Raw genomic sequence first — 22,758 nt, forward strand, 5'->3', positions numbered from 1 at the left:
TAGCTGAGGTGCTTGTTGAAGGAAAATGGAATACAGAATGGGTAATAGAAGAAGGTATAAATACCAGCTATCAAGACAAGACTAGATACTGAATATAGGAAAATAATTGCCAGGAGTGTTTCCTCCCTATTTTGTTATGAACATGCTTATATGTATATATTCATATATTAAGCAAATATCTTTGTTTTCTTTCCTGTATTATTTCCTTCACAAATAACAAAAGATGTACTGACGCTATATTAGGGTATTTAATTATTGTTAATTTTACATCATCGTATTTAAGCAACTGCATATCAGAAGAATAAACATCATTCATGGATTTTACCTCCTCTTCTGGGTAAGGCATTAGTTTGTTTTCTGTTACGTGTAGTATAGTTGTATCATGTCAGGCAGAATTATCTCCTTGTTATTTTTTTTTATTTGGAGATTCAGTATGGTTTAAGAAGATGCATATGGGTGCCGAGTTAATAAGCGGGGGACTTGTGATGGCTAATTTTCTGAGTCAACTAGACTGCGCTATAGGGTGTTGAGATAGCTTGTAAATATTATTTCTTGGTGTGTCTTTGAAGATGTTTCTGGAAGAGATTAGCATTTGAATTGGTAAACTGGTCAAAGAAGAATATCACCTTCACCAATGTGAGTGGGCATCATCCAATCTGTTGAGGGCCCAAATAAAAGAAAGAGGTGGAGAAAGGGCAAGTCCACTCCATTTTTGAGCTGCAACATTCATCTTCTCTTGCCCTCAGATGTTGGCACTCTTGGGTTTATGGTCTTCTAATTCAGACTGGGACTTACACCATTGGCTCCCATGGTTATCAGGCCTTCAGGCTTACACTGGACCTATACCAGGGCTTTCCTGAGCCTCCAGCTGGCTGACAGCAGATCATTGAATTTCTTAGCCTCCACAGTTGTGTGAGCCAGTCCTTCATAACATATCACTTTCTATCTGTCTATCTATCTATCTATCTATCTATCTATCCATCCTATGGGTTCCATTTGTCTGGAGAATCCTGAATAATACAGAGGACTAACACCAGTGATAATATCTTAGTTAATGAAAAATGTAAAAATAAATATTACAGGTTAATTTTTACTTTAAAATATTTGTCTCATACATGAAAATGTAATTGATAAAAAATACTTAATTATTTTACATGAAGTTTGCACATTGTGATTTGAGAATCGCAATGCAAAGCTCATAAGGCCCCAAATATCTCCTTTATCAGCCCGCCATGATGCAATCCTCCTTAATCACCATAATGGAAATTTATTTCATTTGATTCACTGTTTTTGGTGAAATATTCAAAAGGGAATATATGCATCAGAGAGGTAAAATTGCTTACACATTGCCTGAAAGAGAAAAGACTCTATTCCAAATTAAGGCTAAAGTCAGCTGCATAGCTGGGAGTTCAGGGAAGCCAAATGGCAATGAGAAGAAATTACCAGAATGAAAAAGTGTATGGGATAAGATCAATGCAACATATTCCCATGTCACTGCATTTTGTTTAACAAACATTTGACAGGAAGCAAGCTTCACGCATGTAAATCACTTTAGTGTGCTACCTTACAACCCAACACCCTGCCATCTTGCCCTCATTCCTCATGGATCTTCCCCTCTAGAAGTTCAGAAAAGATTTTTTTTTTTTCTAGCTGAGGTAGTGATCAGGAGAGGTGGTATGAAGGAAGTAACAGTTTAATTGGATAGATTCCAATGGGGTCAGGAAAGATATTAAGGAGCAGAGATAAGACATCCTAGAATCTATTTTATGAGTGCATGTTACTCACAGAAATGTGATCAAGAATGCCTATAAAATGCCTCTGGGAATGCGTATATTCCAGATTCCTGGATAATAAGTGTAACTAAAAGGAAATAAGGAAGAAGGGACAAAAGAAGAAAAGAAAACTAGTATGTGCTAGCTTAAATAAATCAATGTTCTTCTTCAAGTTGCCAATCTCAGTAAGAATTTTTTAGGCTATTAAAAACAGGTATTAAACTTCCAAATGAATATTAACGAATGGAAGACATTTTTGCAAGATTCAGCTAAACCCTAAATTCTGGAGCCAATAACAACCACTGCAGCAACTTCATTTATTGTAAAACATGCACACCATCTTATTTAATCTTGATAATTGCCTATAGGTTAAGAATTATTATCATCATTTTATTGATGAACTGTCCAAGCTCAAAAGATAGAGACTTGTTCAAAGTCACAGAGCTGATAAGTGTGCTTCCTGATCAGGAAATAATTATGAACCCCAAACTAGTAGCTGGGGGTCTCAGCATCAGGTCAAGTTTGCAGCTACTCATTCTCAAGGCCTACACCATGATCGTTTAACATTATAGTGGTTAAAAGGTGGGTTAAATTATTTGTAGTTTAAATACAAATTTTAGAAATTCTTAGTATAATCATATATACAATTTCTTTGAATCTTGGTTTTCCAATCTGTAAAAATGAGAAAACTAACAGAGCCTAATTCCGTTGGATCACAGTGAGAATTACATAAGTTAGTTATTAGAATAATCCTGGCACATAGTATACGAGTACTCAATATACGCTTTCATTTTTCCTTGGGACCGAGTTTATGACTTGGCTATTTTTTTTAACCTTGTCATCTGAGTTATCCTCTTGACCCCAGCTAACCCTAAGATCGCCATTTTAAAAGTATTAAAAAGCATACCATATTTTTGTACCTATTAACCATCTACACTTCCCCCCTCTCCCCATTACTCTTCTCACCCTCTGGTAACCATCATTCTACACTATATCTCCATGATTTCAAATGTTTTAATTTTTGGCTTCCACATATGAGTAAACACAGGCAAAATTTGTCTTTATGTGCTTGTCTTATTTCACTTAACACGTCCTTCAGTTCCATCCATGTTGTTACAAATGACAGAATTTCGTTATTTTTACGGCTGAATAGTATTCCATTGTGTATATGTAATACATTTTTAATCCATTAATCCACTGATAGACACTTAGGTTGATTCCAAATCTTAGCAACTGTGAATAGTGCTGCAATAAACATGGGTGTACAGCTAGCTCTTTGATATACCAATTTCCTTTAGAAATATATCTATAACATACAATTTATAAAAATACGATTTATAACTAACCAGATTATTTACAAATGCATGGCAGTGGGGTTGCTGAAATATATGCTAGTTCTATTTTTAGATTTTTGAGCAATGTCCATACTGTTTTCCATAGTGGTTGTTTTAATTTACTTTCCCACCAATAGTATATGAGGGTTCTCTTTTCTCCATATCCTTGCCAGTATTCATTATTGCCTGTCTGTTGAAGAAATGCCATTTTAACCGGGTGAGATCACATCTCATAGTAGTTTTGATTTGCATTTCTTTGATGATCAATGAGGTTGAGCATTTTTTCATACACCTGTTAGCCATTTGTATGTCTTCATTTGGGAGATGTCTATTCAGACCTTTTGCCTATTGTTTAAATTGTATTATTATATTTTTTTCTATCAAATTCTTTGAGGTTCTTGTATATTTTGGTTATTAATCTCTTGTCAGATGGGTTGTTTGCAAAAAATATGGTTAGAAGAATGAAAAAGATCTAGTACCTTATAGCACAACAGGGTGGCTACAGTTAATAATAATTTATTACATATTTTAAAATAACTAAAATAGTGAAATTGGAATGTTACTGATACAAATAAATGATAAATGTTTGAGGTGATGGAAACTCCAATTACACTGATGTGATTATTACACATTGTATGCGTGTATGAGACCATCACATATACCTTATGAATATGTATGCCTATTATGTAGCCATAATAATTAAAAGTTTTAAATAAAAATAAAATAAATAGTAATAAGAAGGCTACAGATAATTGCTTTATGGTGCATAATGTAAGGCTCATCTAATAATGAAAATGTAAACTAGCATATTGAAACAAATTAGAATTTATAACTCTATGAGTCTAGTATTAATTTTTCTTCTTTTATTCTTTCTCCAAATTTGGGTCAATATTGAATATTTTAAGGAGTCCTGGTAATAGCAATTATCTTGAGACATATATAAATCACTTCTGAGTATTTAAAATATAGTTCTTTCTCTTAGAGATTCTCCACTATTCTCAAGGCATCTACAGACTGGAATGATATTTTTAAGCATTTGACCTTATTCTTAACGATAGAACTCAAGTGGAAAAAGACAAGCACACACACACACACATAAGCAAAAAACAAAAAACAGAAAGCCCATAAACAAACAAAAATTAAATACAAAAATAAACAAAATAAACAACTTCTTTTTGAGGTATTGATGAACCCTCAAATAAAGATAAGGATAATGACGGGTCAATTTTCGTTGTTTTGTATTTTGGTCAAAAATACAATCTATAACTAACCAGATTATTTATGAATACATGGCATCAGTAGCTGGAGGGCTAGTTAAGATTTTGTACTAACTCATATGAACTATCATATGTCTAAAAAGGAACTCAAAATGCACATTTCACCGAATGTGCAGAATTAAAATCAACTTCACCTTGCACTTTTCAAGGCATAAATTATAGAAGCCCCTCACCTTCTTCATTTTCCTGAGATATAAAATGTGAAATGAACCAACATGGACTGGAACATGCATAGTAGGCATAGGCACTTGTAATTAATGGCCCTGTCCTTTATCTTCCTGCAATAACATATAGAGAATATGAGCATATGCAATGGCAAACATGGTAGCATAATGATTCAAAAGGACACTGATTTGGGTGTTAGGTCATTTGGGTGGGTCTCAATTTCCTCGTCTGTAAAATGAAGTGGTTCCTGATTTTAAAATTGTATTCTTCTATATAATATAGTTGATTTTACAATCCCTAGTAATGTGGGTATTTATTCATAAAAGCATTGTATACATTTAAATTTAGATTGCAATATGACATATACTATAAAGCTATTAACCTTATTATATCTTTCTTATGTATCATTTTATTTTTAAAAAATCTACTAAGAACATAATAAAAAAATGTATCCAGTAATGAGCAGAACTGAAGAATATGTGATCTTTAAGTATGGAATATACTATTTATATGTGTGTGTGTTTATATGCAAAATACATATGTTTATATATGTATATAATATGAAGATGCTGTTTTAAATTGGTATTTAATAAAATATAAGCTCAAAATTTACCCTAGAGCTGTTAAAAGAACCACTCTCATTCAATTACGCATTCATTTACATTTATGAACCAAAGCAATAAAAGGATACTTTGAAGAAATGCTTAGTTTTATGATAGAGGCATCTGTTACATTCTTTTCATGGTATAAAGTAACTAAAACATCAAAAGCAAAACTAATATTTCAAATAAGAAAATAAGAAATGCCATTGCAAGTATTTGCTATTTATCAAGAAGCTATCCACTGATTGTATTAGATACTATTCCTGTCTGTATAGCTTGCCTGTCATAGTCACCACGTGATCCAGAGAGATGACTGGTCTCACACAGCATCAGCAGGTGTGGGTGTAGCGAAAATTACATGGGCTGCAGAGGCAGGTGACCTGGGTTAAATACCAGGCTTTATCACTTATCTGATTGTATTAATAATGTCACTGGAATTTCTTAAATGGCACTAGAGTTTATTTCCTTTTGTTTAAATAAAGCTAATAACTGTATTTGCTCTTCTTACATTGGGTTGCTTTGAGTTATGAATAAGAAAGCATTACACAATATTCATCATTACTACAGTTGATATAGTATCCCAATATCAAAACTGATATATCCTTTATCCTGTGGCTAAAGTTTCTTTTATACTCTCCACCACCTATCTAATCAAACACCCAATTCTGTCCATTTAATTTTCTATATATTTCTTAAATTTATGCCCTCCTCTCCATCCCAACTACCACCTTACTAAGGCAAGTCTTATTCTCTGTTAGCAGACTTCTCCCTTCTTATGCCACCTAAAGTCATCTTGTAAAACAGACGCCAGAATTTTTCCTACCCCAAAACACAATCTGACCACACTATTTTCCATCCTATACCCTTAAGTGATTCCTTGTCAACTAAAGAGTAAAATCCAAGCTTCAAAAGGATATTCAAAACCTTCCCTAGTCTGACACTCTAGTCTCCAGACTTAAATCATCATCTTCCATCCTCAGCATTTCTAGTCCTTACCTCAGTGCTCTGTTCATCAATGTTCCTCTGTTTGGAATTCTCTATTCCCTATTGCTAAGTGGCCATCTCCTATTTAACCAATGAGAATTAACTCAGGAACCTTCCAAGGCATAAGTAAGCCTAGAGGAGACTCACACACAAATCAATTTCTGTATTATAATACACTCATTTATATGTCTGCTTTTTCTAGCCAAAATGTGAATTCTTAATGATAGAGACTCTTTTTTTTTAACTTTGTCCTTCTAGCACTCAGGAGAGTGTCTCACACATATTAAGCACATTTACTATTGTTGTTTCTACCCTGAATAAGAATACATATTGTTGCTTCTACCCTAAACAACACCTGGGCCAAATAAGTGTATAACACCTAAAAGCCAGACATTAAAAATCATTAAATTGAACCAATAATGAGCAGGAATATCCATATAACAAAGACAAAGATAATATTACAGAAGTCAATCCATCGCTCTTAGTTTGTAAAAGACAATTTCTTTTTTTAAAGAGATATTTTGAAACAGGTGCTGCTTCCATTAATCATATTTAAATGAAATTAAATATAGCAAATATTAATGTTAGTTACCATTAATATTTTATAAACTAACTGGTAGTATCAGTTTTGGTAAAAAATTAAAGATTAATTGAAAAAAGTTACATGAAACACAGTGGACAAAATAAAATACTACTAAATAAAGTGAAGATTTAGGGGTCTTGGGAACTGAGACCCAAATATGCAGTAACCACAGTTGCACATAAACTGTTCAACAATAATCACTTGCCCACCGCAGTCCTTATTGGAAACATTATTCTTTTGGGAAATTGCTTCAGAATATTTAACCATATAAAGTAAAATGCAGCTGGGTTACAAATACTAAAAGATAAATAGAAAACAAAAATTAAAAAGTCAATAATACAGTGTTTTTAAGTATTCACTGCCATTAGAATTCTTTCTATTCTCATTGATTAATAATTTAAAACATCTATACCTAGATTGGTGTTTGATTGGCCTTTCATTTTCTATATAGCTAATCCCTTAACACTTCCTCATGGGTCTCATTTTCCAAGCTCTTTATCATCATTTCAGCCCTCTTTGGAGCTCTAATGTTATTAGTTGTCCTTTTAAAATGCGGCCATCAGCAAGTAGAAAATAAATATCACCTAACTTCATTCAATGCAATACATTTAGTCCTTAAATTAGTTAATGTGATTCCCTGCTAGTCTAGTGAGTGAATTTGCATAATAATAAGTAATCAGTAAATGACATAGTCCAACTCAACTATTTGTTTTAAGCACTTCTATTCACTGTTCAATTTTTCAATGCTTTATAATCATTTTTGTTTGATTTTATTCACAATAAAATTGTGAAACAGGTCAATATTAAACTCACTGGAATCTAAGCTTTTCACATATTCTATATAATTAAGCTTTTATAGCCCTCCAAGGAAGAAGAAATGTAGTGTCACTTCAAAAGGTCACACAGAAGTGATGGAACAATCCTGAGGACTACAAAAGATTGCACAGATTGAACAGAACTTTACTATGAAGTTCACTTCATAGCCTTGGAATCCTAGAGCACTCTACATTTGGATTAAGATTGCAGAAAGAATCTCTAAAGCGAAATTCCAGACACAGTCTCCTTCGCAATTAAAATGATTCTGCTTTCCTATCTCAGCCTCTATAACTGTCTTCAATCAAATTTCCCACTAATTCTGTTAGTGTTTCTTCTGCCATGTGATTTGAATCCACCTCTGAGCACTAACTCTCCTAACCAATGTTCAGGTTCAGGCCTATGTCACTTCATCTAAGGATCGCTTAGTTTAACAATTTATATCAATATTGAAATGCTCCACATTTTGGCTTCTAAAATATCCCCTTCTTATCTAGTTGCTTTCATTTTCTCCTTGGGTATATGTTTCTCCACAAATTCCTTTTATATCACTTGTTCCTAATGGATTGATATTCTGTGAGATGACATATTTCAACTCTCTCCTCATTCTATGCTCTCCCAAGGTGATCTTATCAACCACCACAGCTTCAAGCAGCACTTTTGCTCTGAAATCTTTAAAATGTCTCTCTCTCCATCCTGTACCTTTCTTCAGAGCTGACACATGTCCCCCGAATGCCTATTAAATATGTCCAATGGATACTGCATGTGCACCGTAAACTACACGTCAAAACCTGCTTCTTCAAATGTTTCTCATTCTGAATCTTAGTAAACGGATTCGTCATCCACTTAGGCAACAAAGCCAAAAATCTTGGAGTCATTCTAGAATGTTCCTCTATGCTTTGCTTTCCATATTCAATAAACCTTTGTATATTTCCTCAAAGTATTGAGAAACATCTATGGACAAGATAGTAAGCCGGGTGTAAGGCATACTGCAGTGGACAAGGTAAACATCATTCTTATATTCACAGAATGTTCACACTAATGGGATATAGAAAGGTAAATATGCTATTCATATTGTAGGCTATGTGAATGGCACTCCCAGGAGTTTGGCAATATATTAATACAACCTATGGAGGTTAGATAGGTAGTCCTGCAAATACAATGTCAAAAGAACAAAATAACATGTTCAGTAATTTTTTGTACTATATCTCTGCTTTTCTTTCTCATTGTCAGTTATTTGATTCCAACTGTCAATATTTTCCTCCTGGATTGCCACAATAGCTCTCTAACCGGCATTCTCTCATTACTTTTTTCTAGTGCCTATCCTATTCATTCACCAAAATGTTGCCAGAATAATTTTTATAAAATTCCAAGCTGACCACAAGCTTTCTAAAATTCTAAGCTGACCACTAAGCTCTTTCTATTAGACAATCCGAAGTCCTTAAAATGACCTACATTTATTGGTGGAGCCGCTTTATACTTCATCCCTTCACACATGTTCTCTGCTGCAGCCATGCTAAGCTCCTTGCAAATACCCATGCCAGGTACGCTCTCTCATGGCTCTGTGCCTTAAAACATGCTTACCCCTCTCCCATACATAATCAGAATAACTCCTACTTGCCATTCCACACTCACCTCTGCCATCCATCTCTCTTTAGAGTTTTCCTGAAGAATCATTACAGTCCCTCAGCACCCTTCCTCTGTTCTTTCATTTCACCCTCCTGACCATATGTCCCTCATATCACTTACAGAATCAGACTGTAACCACAAGTTTGTCCCCACTGTTAGACCATGAGCTTTTAAAGCGCAAGAATCTTGCTCTTCTCGTTTACATATTTTTGCTTCCTACAACAGTGACTTGCATGTAGGAATCCTTTAGTAAATATTTGGAGAATAAATTAATTGGTGGCAACTAGTTTATCCTGCAAAAGGATGTCATGTTCTTCCTCAATGCCATGAGGAAGTGATAAAATCATACTGAGGTCAGAATGGACAATGATTCCCTAGCCTGAAACCAAGTCATCTTCCCTATCTGCATTCCAGGCCCTTCATAGTGTCTAGCAAGAGACCCCTTCTGAAAGAAATAAAATGGTAATCTTATATTTCCTTCAAAGTTCAAGCCTCAGTTCCTCTAGGAACCCTATTTTGACTGTCACTTCAAATAGCATTTTCTTACTTAAACTCTTACTGTTTTAATACGAGAATAAGTATTGTCTGTACTTGTTCTAAGAAACTTTTCTATGTATGTGTATCCTTTCTCAAAATTATGTATCAAGAGCCTTGTGAATAAAGACGGTTATTTCTGAGTTGTCTCTGCTACCTACTCCATTGCTGCAAGTATGCCAAGTATTTTTAATTGCATAAATTTAAGATGTACAACATGATGTTTTGTATACCTATCCATAGTGAAATGATTACTCCAGGTAAGCAACTTAACATAGCCATCACTTCCATGTGGTAAGAACATCTAAAATTTACTTTTAGCAAATTTTCAATAGATGATATGATATTATTAGCTCTAGTACTCCTGCCGTTTATATCTCTAGATGTATTTGTCCTTCATAGGTGCTAAGTATTTACTATGTTCTTTTTGAAGACAATAATAAAAATAATATCTCTTGATTCTTTTCCCAATGTGCTATCAAAACTTCTCTCACAAATTTAACTATTTTCTATCTTCATCTTATTTGATTTCTCAACATTGTCCATTGGAGCTGCCTACACTCTCCTTCAAAGGTGGACTTTGCTTAGCTTTCATACATTACACCCTTCTGATTTTTCTTCTGCATCTTTGGCTATTCCTCAGTTGGCTGTGGGAAGTATTCTTCATTTACTAAGCCATAAATTATTAAGTGCATCAGAGGTATCTTCTTCTCTTCTAGGCTCATTTATCATCTTAACCCTCACAAGCAGCCCAAACCATCTGTGCTTCTCAACTCCATTGTAATAGAGGTAGAAAAGTCACTTCATTCTGTCTAATATGTGCAAGAATATGTTTTAATAAGCATCGTTCCCAGAGTAATACTGAATAAGGGAATAAAAAAAAGAAGAGCAAACCATCGAATAATTTTAGAAAAAAAATTTAATAGACACATAGCATAGAAAGAGCATTTCACGATTATTTAAACTTCATAAAGACAGGTTTACGTGGAGGGCAGGGAAACTTAGGAGTTATTTTGTTCTGTAAAATGTAACACAGTGCACAGTGAATCAGATCATATTATCAAATATAAAATCATTTGTGTTTATGTAATTTGGCTTTAAACCACTGAGGAGGATATTTGAACATTTGCCACAGCAAAAGTTGTAGCAGCCTCCCTCAGGCAGGAGTGCTTAGGTGTCGGCTAATGTCTAGTGACTTGCTTAAAAGAGGATAAAACAACACACCCCCAGGCAAGCCAGAAGATTTAAGTAGAGCCAATTTAGGAAGCATAATGCCTTAGCAAATTCAGAAATTAATCCAGATTAAGACATTTTGCTTTAAGGATCTACGTCAAAAAACAAGTTCTACAACTCTGACTTAGAGGTAAGGGCTGGGGAAGGCACTCAAAAGGTATATTCCATAAAAACCCTCATATGTTCCAAAGTACACCTTCAAAAATCATAGAGCAAAGTCACCAGCATGTGTTATCTCAAACTAGCAGAAGTTTAAGCTTAATTAAAAAAAAGTCAGCTGGGAATGGGAGAGGGTTGTAATTTATTCTAATATTAATATAAAGAATCTAAACATTTAGATATGTCTGAAATATGTTTTTGTCTTTTGTATGATATAATTTATGATAAATCATTTCTTAAAATAATTAATCCACAAACTTCATCCAGGACCCTCACACTTAACAGTTATTTAGTGTCCACAAAGAAAATTACTGATCAAAGTCCCCAGGTCTCCAAAGCAAACTGAAGAATTTAATTGAAACTTTATCTTTACTTACACCTATCCATCTAGGAGAAACTAGATAGTGTTCCTTTTATAGTAGAAAATTGTGTACTGAGACTGAAACTGTCACATCTGAGCTCAACAAATTCCCAGAGAGATTCATACAAATAGATTATATACATGAGAAACATTAACTCAAGTGATTCTCCGGATCTAAAAACACCCACAGCTTTGAGACACGATTCATTTTGCTATTATTCCTGAAATCATATGTTATAAACACACAATATGCTTGGTCATAACTTTCTTGGTATCCTCTTATTGGATTTGTTTATAATATTTTTATTAACAATAATGTTTATCTGCTATATGCATAGGTATTTTCTGTGACCTTCATGACCAACTCAAAAATTCTGGAAATTGTAATGTGATCATACCTTGCTTCCATTTTCTCTCGCCTCTCGTTCCATCTTGAGGTCAGAAATTAGAAGATTCTTATATTTGCTTTTCCCATTACTGTTGTGATCATCTATTCTGTATTCCGAAGTTAGCTGCGCAGAGAGGGGACTGTCACTCAGGTTCAGTGGCTGTTCATCTTGCTCCAGCCCAGTTTTGCCATCACTGTTGGAGTCTCCCATCTCCCTGCTGTGTGTTCCCCCTGAAGCAATTGAACTGTGCCCCAGAGTCTCATTGCCATTAAAGCTCTCTGCAGCAGAATCATCTGTTGGAAAGGAAAAGTTATATTTTGATTTTAATTAATATGCTATTCAGAGTCTACTTCAACTAGCATTTATTGAGCTCCCATTATGTGAATGGCATTTTACATACAATATGTAATTCATCCTCAGCAATAAGCTTGTAAAGCAGTTATTGTTATTTTTAATCTAGTAGGCACATGATAAGGTTTGAATGTTTTGTCCTCACTAAATCTCACATTAAAATGTGACCTCCAATGTCCATAGTGGGGTCTAGTGGCAGGTGTTTGGGTCATGAGGGTGGATTTTTCATGAATGGCTTGGTGCCATCCCCATGGTAATGAGTGAGTTCTTGCTCTGGGAGTTCATAGGAGAGCTAGTTGTTTAAAAAGAGCCTGGCACCTCTTCTCTCTCTCTCTCTTGCTCCCTCTCTCACCATGAGACAAACTGGCTCCCCTACATCTTCCACCATGATTATAAGCTTCTAGACGCCCTCACCAGGAGTAGATGCTGGCACTATGCTTCATGTACAGTCTGCAGGGCTGTAACCCAAATAATACTTTTTTCTTTATAAATTACCCAGTCTCAGGTATTCCTTTATAGCAATGCAAATGGGCTAACACAGCACATTTAGGCACAATAAGTGAAATAAAATAAGAAGAAGAAAACAGAATTGAGAGAACAGTTCAATCTCAAATGCAATCTCAAAGAAAAAAAAAACAAAGAGAATTAAATAACTACCAATTATTTTGCAAATAGTTTTTGTTTTTCCAGTGAGAATATCTAGATTTGGTAAAAATTCTCTGATAAAAAGCATCATTTATCCTGCTGGTGGAATGTGCATCAGTATTAGCTGAATGACTGTTTAAGATGCATCTAAAGCATTAAAAGTCCTCATAAACTTTGTTCCAGTCATTACACTTCTGGGAGTTTAATACCTAAGAAGTTTAATCATTGTGTGTATCTCTTTGTAGGTAAACATTTATACCAGTGTTGTTCATAATAGCAAAAAATTAGAAATGACCTAAATTACCACAAATAGATTATTTAAATAAATGTTGAAATTGTTAGAATATTATGTAGTTATTCAATATTCCATTTTAAGATATGGGGATGTGAGTCATGAAGTACTAAACACAAAAATCTAACTACAAAAGAGTGTGGTTGGTATGATCCCAATTTTGTAAAAAAAAACACATAGACAAAGATTACATGAAATAACATTCTATTTTTCTTAATTTTATCTTATGTGATAAAAATTTGCTACTGATTTTTAAAAATTATGATGGAAAAGGTATTAAATTGTTTCATTTAGTTAAAAGCTAGTAGTGAAATCATATAAATATGGCTGAGCAAAAGAAATATTATTCAATACTTGTGATTTTTAATTTTCTGAATGTTATCAAGTATGTTTTTTTGAGGGGTGTAATGAAATAGTTAATGTTTTCTAATCAATTACATTCATGGGAATTATATTCAAATTCTGAAAGAGTGATATAACTCACATGTTCATTCATTTATTCACTAACATTTGTTAAGTGCTTACTCTGACCAATATGGGGTTAAGTATTTGGCCTGTAAAGACTCTGTCTTCAACAAGTTCACAGATAATTAAGAGAGACAGAAAAACAAACATGCTATTAAAATGCAGAGCAAGAAGGCTGTGATCTAATACAAGGGATAAAGACATCATAGAAGGCTTCCTAAAGAAGGTGATATGAGTTGAATTCCCAAAGGTGAGTGAGCCTTAACCAGTTGGAGAAATTGGGGAAGAGCATTCTCTATGGAGGGATCAGCACGTGCAAAGTCACAGAGGTCAGCATATGCAGGGCAAGTGAGAAGTAAGAGTAGTCTGGAGCGCAAGAAAAGAGAATGGGAAAAGATAAACAGAAAAAAAGAGAATACCAAGAAAAGCATTTTGATTATCAAAGAACTTGGATTTTATTCTGGGAGCAAATAACAGTTTTAATTTATTGTGGGAAGTGACATGGAAAAAGTTATATTTCAAATAGACTATTCTGACTCTGATGAGGGGAATGGTATGAAGGGGCAAAATGGAAGTTGGGGAGACCAATTAAGAGATTTAGAAGTCATCTAATTTGGCATATTTAAAAGCTCAAACTTCTGAAGCAGTGGCAATGCAGAAAAAGAAGAGACAATTAGAAAAATCGTGAGAATAGAACCGGTACGACTAGTAGTAATGGAATAGGCAAGAGTCTAAGATGAAGCCAGATCAGTAGTAAAAAATTAAAAAACAGGCTGGGCGCGGTGGCTCATGCACTTTGGGAGGCCGAGGTGGGTGGATCACCTGAGGTCAGGAGTTTGAGACCAGCCTGGCCAACATGGTGAAACCCCCGTCTCTACTTAAAATACAAAAATTCGCTGGGCATGGTGGCATGTGCCTGTAATCTCAGCTACTCGGGAGGCTGAGGCAGGAGAATCGCTTGAACCTGGGAGGCAGAGGTTGCAGTGAGCTGAGATCGCGCCATTGCACTCCAGCCTGGGCAACAAGAGCGAAACTGCATCTCAAAATCAATAAATAAATAAATAAAATAAAATAAAAAATATAAAAACAAAGCACATTAGGTTTAAGTTTAATTTGTAATGAAATAATATTTTTTCATTACAAATTATGCCTGGCCTGAATTATTATTTCACGCCTGGCCTGAAATAATATTTTTAAACAGTTTTCTAAGACTACCCTGTGAAAAATGTTAAAATATGTTCAAATGGCAAAATTCTATTAAATTACTTTTTATGTACCCATCAAAGAAAGAATTGATGTGGAAAGAAAAAATACATAGGAAAATTTAGGAAACTGGCCATAAATAATATGACATTTTTTATTACATGGTACTTTCCATAGGTATTAATCCAGGGATTCAAAATATTATTTTAACATGAAATGTCTAGGGTTTCTGAAATGCAGAATTAAGGGGATGACTTATATAAGTAATTTAGATAAATGTGTGCGTGTTCTTTTTATGCCAATTCAAATTCTTATGCTAAATTATGAAGATGATTTTTATTACTTTATTATTTCCCACAAAAGTCCAAAGAAGAGCACAATGAAAATATTCAACTCCAATTTTTAATTTTTTAAAAAAATGATTTAACATTTGTGTTCTAGAATCCTTTAAAAAATATAGTAACATTTAATGTATGAAAGCTTTGTCAATATGTTATTAGGTTAAATAACCCTAAGTATATATTACATTTTAAAATAAAATCTATGTTAGCATAAGACAAATCCAATATCTATCTTGGTTAAAAACTAAACATCCTACATCTGTTTCTTCAATCTGAAATCATTATGTATATCTAATAAATGGTATATCATTCATTTATTTTTCAGGTAAGGTAAACATTATTATTTGTCAGGAAAGGCTTTAATAAGTTCCTTGTTTCTATATCAATAAAAAGTATAAACAATAAGGTAGAAAATATTTTTAGATGGAGTAGTTCACTCCAGATGTTACCAAGGTAACTAAATTCAACAGCGTTACATATTTCATTCCTGAGTAAATCAGTATGTTTTAAGAAAAACAAATACATGATTTACTCATTTGTATCAAATATACATACTCACATATTTTGCAATTTAAATGGTAAAAAACAATAATGTCTCACAACACTGTCCTATAAATCCAAATTTAAAACAAAGTTTTTGATGTCTTTATTTTAAAAATACCATAAAGAACAGTAAGCAGATATTAAACTGAGGATAAATTAAGAATTTTCTATTGCTGAGTTTCATGTAATCATGTTAACCATTTTTATTCTCTTTCCCTCTCTCCCTAAAAGATACTTTTTAAGAATTTAAAATCGCGGATCTCAGACTCCTATAACCAATTCATATCAGGTCATCACTTTAAAGGGGTAATCTGCTTCCTTACCCAACATAGTTTGCTCCATCCTGAGTAGCTGCTACACAGAGGGTGCAGTATTTAGATCTGTGGGTATGGCCTTCAGGTTCACTGGGCCAGGGCGGTGGTTCTTCTCTCAAGGTTTCAGCCTGGGTACCATAGCATTTGAACCAAAGACTCTGTATATGAGTCCCAAGGAAAACAGCACCTGGAGCTTTGGAAAATAAGAGTGCCCAGGGTACCTAGCAACAGAGGAGAATGTGGAATGTGATGACAAGGAAGTGTGGAATCTAGTGACATCAGGAGGGCAGTTGGACGTCGGGAGTTAACTTGTTCTGTGGCTACTTTTGATGGGATGGATTTAGTGTTGGAGAATTATTGTGCTATCTCTGCGAGCACAGATGAGGCTCCTTCTTGTCTAGAAGGTCTAGTAACACAGTAAATGGCAGATTATTCATTTTATTGTTTCTCTTTTGCTACTCCCCATTCCCTCCATGAATTAGTAGAGACCCCAGAAATACTGTGTTATCCCACCAGCATTTTGTAGAAAAGTGGTTTCATCAGCATCATATTCAACAATTAGCTCTCTCTGTATGAAGAGAATTGACCTAAAATATTCTGTTAATGTATATGTGTACCTGTGTGTGTATTTAAGTGTGTGTGTGTATATGTAATCTCCCAAAGTACCTGACCTACTTTCTTATTCAGTTACTTTCAGTAGCTCAGCATCATGTCCTTTAGGCCAAGTGCCTAAGGCAAAATAAACAGGAAAAAAAAAAAAAAAATATATATATATATATATATATATATATATGTATATATATATATATATATATATAATCCTCATTTTAACATTAGTACTTGGAAATTTAGTCCCAAAATTCAGGTCAGATGCTCACAGGGTCCACAAAGATTTTATTGTTTTCCCCAAATTCACCAAAATTTTCCTCCTCTAGTCCTTTGATGCCCCCCTTAGAAAACTTCTCTTTCATATCTTACTGTAAAACTAAGTATTAGGTCCAAAATATAGATGTAAATAGCCTTGCTGAAAAGATTAGTACCTTCATATCCAAAAAAGTAGAAAAAAAATTAAAAATTCCTTTGAAATCTAATTGCAAAATAGTTAAAGTGCAACTCTCCTTTACCCCTTGTGGTCTCTGCTCTGTCTTCCAGCAAAATAGTTTAAGTGCAACTCTCCTTTACCCCTTGTAGTCTCTGCTCTGTCTTTTCCCAGGCTCAAAACAAAACAAACAACAACAACAACAACAAAGGAAGCTTATCTATCACTAGGCAATACCTTAAATCTTACACCATAACTGCCTTTACTCTGCAACACAAAGCAGGTAATGTAGGCTGAATGAATCCTTGGTAGCACTTTCCAGCCCAGTTTCTGCCTGGAGTCTGACTCTCTGATTCATTTCTGGCTTAAGCTCCTTTGTCACCTAGAAATTCCTCATTTTCCTTCCTTAAAACTTGGTGATGACCTTTTCATTCTTTGAATTTATGTTTTACTTATCCTCTATAACACAGTTTTTAACATTTAATTACATAGCCCTGCTCTCTGTTTTTGTTATCTTACATGCAAAAACCTCAATTCCTGACCACAAAGTCCTGTGCTTTGAAACCTGCAGAAACATAAACAATCAAAATTGCAAATTGCAATTTTTATTGTATTTGCAAAATATACTTTGGATTATATACTATTTAGTAATGTTATCTTAAATATGTGCAAAAGAATAATGGGACATTTTGAAGTCAAAACATTCATACTTAATTTTATTGATGTAAACAAATGCATATGTATATACATATTATGTATGTATGTAGGTATGTATATATATATGTGTGACTACTACTAAAAGATTAAAGGACATTTGTTTTAAAATGATAAAACTGATTTTATTGAAGGCAAGAAAATAACAGATGTTTCAGCCTTCTACTAAACTGTCCAAAAGGGTGACACTCTTACTCTTGTTTGATAGCTCTTAATCCATTCTTTGTCATGGAAGAATGGGATCTACTTGAAAGAGGTTATTACAGTGAAGGCATAGAGATAAGCTGGATGTCTCAAAGCATATAACTAAATTTCAGTGCAACAATTAAATAATAAAACTAATTCTTACCTATCAATGAAGAGTTAATTTATATTGCTTATATTGTTTACAATATTTAACCCAACATCTATGTGCACAAGATACTGTTCTTGGCACTGTTGAGTCCAAAGAGACTCCATATAAAAATTGTTCTTATCTAAGATTAGACCATAAGAATTACAATGCAAGGTAGAAAATACTATCTGCTCCATGATAGTTTCACATCAAGCATCATGAATAAAAAGGTTCCTCAGAGAAAGAAAAGTCACCTATGTATTGCTGGGGATGAAAAGTGTATCAGGGAAGGTCTTTTACAGGAGGTGGAATTTGAAGAGGGTGAGATATATACAGATGTATAATGGGGACGGTGGAGGTTATCCCAGTTTAGGAGACGGCATAAGAAAAAGCATCAGAGGCAGAAAAAAGTTGGAAGAGGACAGGGAATTAGTATGTTGTACATACTAAAACAAAGAATTTTGTGTGTGTGTGTATGTGTGTCTATACACATGTGTGTATATATGTATATACACATGTGTATGTATGTGTATGTGTGTGTGTGTATGTGTGTATATATATATATATGTATATAAAACAGGATATATATGTATATAAAACAGGATCTCACTCTTTTCTCCCAGGCTGGAGTGCAGTGATGAGATCACAGCTCACTGCAGCGCCAACTTCCTGGGCTCAAGTGATCCTCCTACCTCAGATCCCCAAGTAACTGGGACTACAGGTGTGCACCCCCATGCCTGGATAATTTTTTTTTTTTTTACTTTTTGTAGAGAGGGGGTCTCACTATGTGGCCCAAGCTGGTCTTGAACTCCTGGGCTCAAGCAACCCTCCTGCCTCATCCTTCCAAAGTTCTGGAATTACAGGCATTAGCAATGCACCGTGTCTGAACAAAATTGTATATTTTAGAGTAGTGGATATTTTACTGTGTACTCTTTTTCTGGGAGCACTCATAAAATCGTTCATTATTCTCCTGGCAGGGGGCAGGGTACTAGTAAAAACCCATTGATTATGTGAGTGTAGTTTGAGGAAGCTTATTTATCTCTGTTCCTACCTCTAAGCTGCTATTAACTGACCCATAACAAAATTTTCTCCCAATTCCAAGATGACACATTTTTAAAACTGGCTATTATGCAATAACTTGTAAATGGCTTCTTAATTATCTAAACAATTGCAAAATACAGTCATGCATTGTTTAACGAGAGGGATACATTCTGAAAAATACGTTGTTAGGCAATTTCACCATTGTGTGAACATCATGGAGGGTATTTACACAAACCTAGATGGCATAACCTACTATACATTTAGGCTATGTGGTATAGCCTATTATTCCAGACTACAAACCTATACAGGATGTTACTGTACCAAGTGCTGTCAGCAAAGATAACACAGTGGTAAGTATTTGTGTAATTAAACATGTGTAAACATAGAAAAGGTACAGCAAAATATATAACATAATCTTATGAAATCACTGTTGTATGTGAGATCTGTTATTGAATGAAACATCATTATGTGACACATGACTGTACTATTTTCACGCTTACCCATTAGCTTGTTCAGGATTTCACAGAATTAGCTATTTTATATAAAATTATATGCAGAAGTGTATTTTGATATTTTTATACTATGTTGGAAAATATTGGATTTATTTTGTTGACAAAGTCACAGTTATTGTAAATACCACTGTTATATTTCTTATAGTCATAATAGAAAAAAAAGTTAAAATTTTATACAGAAGTGAAAAAATATTTACATAGATTTTTTTCTTCCCAACGCACATCTCAGATCTACTTATGGAATCCAGGGTAAGTGTTCCTGAACTAGATGCTATGCTACTTTTTTCACTTATCTTGAATGGTACCATAATATATTATCATAACTCACAGGTTTCAGATCCCTAAGTCCAACACTGATATGGTAGGTTTCAGTGGGGGATCTGTGTTGTCCTTCTTCTCACCTTGCAACACCTTGTCATTTTGTGACATTTAAAATCTATTTACCAGCTAGAATGTACATTTCCACAAGGTAGGTATTCTACATCTTTTGTTTCTTTGTGTTCCTCTATGGAATCCAGTCTAGTGTTTTACCCAGTTAACATTATAGACATAGATGATATAGCTATAAATAAGGCAAACAATGTCACAGATAATATAATGCATTAATGCTGCTGTGTGTGAAATCCATGTATTAGTCACACACTCATGAGGCTATTTACTGCTACAACTTAAAACCAAAACAATACATGAGATTTTTGATGTTCTGCCTCATACAGCAAGCAGTATATACAATGAAAAAATCTCCTGTGAGATTTAAAGTGAATCTAAGACAATCATTTCATAGCATGTCAGTGTTCTCAAAGAGAGCTGACCACTAACCACTGGAAAGAAATGCCCCAGAAAACCCATCAAATGGGCAATAGAAACAGGAAACAATGCCATATAATATTATTATAGAGTCACTCTGTTTGAAAATGATTTGACAATTTATAAGGACATGGCTTAGAGATGTATCATTAATTATCCCCAACCACTAACTAAGTTATGGGAACAAATGTCACAGATTGGGGTAAATCATTTTGGAAAGAAATGTTCTAATTGAAGCTAAAACCAATATGATCCAAAAGTTGCGCTAAATTGGTGTTCAGCCAAAAAACAAATCAAAAGGGTTTCTTCTTGCCGAAAACAAATCAGAAAATACTTTATTTTGAAAAAAATGAAAATCTAGGAAAATCAAAAGACCCATCTGTTACAAGCTTATGTTTGAAACAGTGTCTTGGAGCTGGGCAGGACCTGGGCTAGCTTCCAATCTTCCCTTGTAAGAAGCACTTTGGTGGTGGCTATCCACCTTACAGAACACTACCACCCCCATCTAAGGACTTGTTCTTGATACACAGTGATAAGTTACCAGAAACTATGCTTCTCTTCTTTCAGTTGACCATTGTGATGGCCTGTTTTGGATTCTGATTCTCTCACTTATTTCACCAAGTCAGCTGTTGTTTCGCCTAACGCATTTTTCTGAGTCTCTGTCCAACCAGACGAGAATTTACTCTCACCTGCATGCTCATGTTCCAGAATAATCTGACTTCTCTGGTTCTGTATTACAATCTAATTCACAGGGTCTTTGCCAAACCATATCCTAATATACCTCCCCATAATTCTACATAAGGATTAAACCATGCTCAGAGGAACAAAAATGGTTGAGTCTTGTGTACTTTGGTAAGATATATAACAATAAAAAATAAAAGATAACTAAAATATAGGGCCCTGTCTCCTCCTTGAGCAGGAAACCAGTGTTTCAAAATGCATCTACATACCACATCCGCAGCGAAGGTTAAGTTCTTAAAACTTGACCTCTCTACTACTTAGAAGAAGACACATTACATAGTAGGTTTCATCTGGTTTAGATTGCAGTGAAAATGGCTTTTCCATTTGGCCTTCATGATGGCAGAACAGACCAGCTGGAACTCTAGGTATCTATATGCATGAAGCCTGGGGCAATTTTCAATGAAAGAAATTGTATCAGTACAAATAAAGTTTTAGTGTAAGGCCCCACATTCTTCAATGGGTGACTCTGCCTTTTGAGAACATCTCCTGTCTCTTCATACACTTGGGCATCATGAACTGAGTACCACCTTAATTAAATTAAGACATGGTCATTAAATTTAGACATGCTCAGTACCTCTTTTTCATCAAGTGGAAGTGTGACATGTAGGAATAGGTCTTCTCAGGCTCCCATGGTATATGAATAGGTTGCTGAAAACCCACAAAACAACAATTCCTTCTTTAATCTCTGTCTACTAACTTAAAAGAAATTTTTAATGAAAAATTGGTTGAATTAAATTCATTAAAATAAGAAAGGTCAGCCTTATTTATATGATAATGTGAAAGTCTGCAATGGTACAGTTGTTTACATAGATAGACCCAAATAAAGAAGGAAATACACTAAATGGGTAAGACTTTGAGCAGTAAGTCTTTTTGTACACTCTCCTTAAGAAAAATATAGTGTTATCGTATTATGTCTTTGGCAGTGGCCAAATGGCATAAAGACTTGAAAGAGCCAGCCTAGATGATTTTTAGACAGAAGTGGAAGCATGATATTGATAAATCTTTTATAATAGGTCAAGGGCTTGAAAATGTTCATGCCATGTCCATGTCCATCAAAAAACCACTACAGTAGAAGGTGATTCTAATAATCAGGTGCACAGTGTGACTTTTCCTGTGGATATGAAGCATCCTACCTGCTGGAACCAGGTTTGCTCACTGGGATTATGAATGGAGTAGAAGTCAGAGCAGTAGCAGAGCATGGGTGCTTCATTCTGGGTGCTTCATTGGTCATGTTAATCTGAGTACTCAGTTGTCCAACAGAGTGTTCAATCTTAAAATTTTGATAAAGTACATAACTTTGAGAAGATTGCTAACTTCATTGTAGCAGATCAATTATATTGGATCTCTTTAATTCTGTATGGGCTACTTGTTCTTAGTGGAATAGATGTTTTATTTTTGACTTGGTCCTGCATTTCTTGCCCATTCTTCCTCAGACATCATCATTTTTGGCCTCAGAATGTTTTATATACTACACTTTTTCTGACACTACATTACATTCAATCAAGGAAATCACATCACAGTAGAAACATTGAAGCAACTATAGGATTTTCCTTGGAGTTATTGCTGTTATCTCTTCCATCA

The 22,758-nt window shown here is 34.4% G+C and overlaps 1 protein-coding gene across 12 annotated transcripts in view; it reads right to left on the reverse strand.

The window, feature by feature from the left end:
- NOL4 (nucleolar protein 4) overlaps positions 1-22,758 on the reverse strand; it is a 381,920-nt gene that overhangs the window by 156,395 nt on the left and 202,767 nt on the right. For 10 of the 12 annotated variants that reach the window (XM_055102633.2, XM_055102631.2, XM_055102632.2 and 7 more), the window contains one exon: positions 11,845-12,128. In XM_055102633.2, the coding sequence (XP_054958608.1) occupies positions 11,845-12,128 (284 nt within the window). Of the gene's footprint in view, positions 1-11,844; positions 12,129-15,998; positions 16,208-22,758 lie in introns of those variants that run through there. The other 2 variants (XM_055102636.1, XM_055102635.1) reach the window with 2 other exon arrangements.

This window comes from Pan paniscus, chromosome 17 (assembly GCF_029289425.2).
Source record: "Pan paniscus chromosome 17, NHGRI_mPanPan1-v2.0_pri, whole genome shotgun sequence".
NCBI lineage: Eukaryota > Metazoa > Chordata > Mammalia > Primates > Hominidae > Pan > Pan paniscus.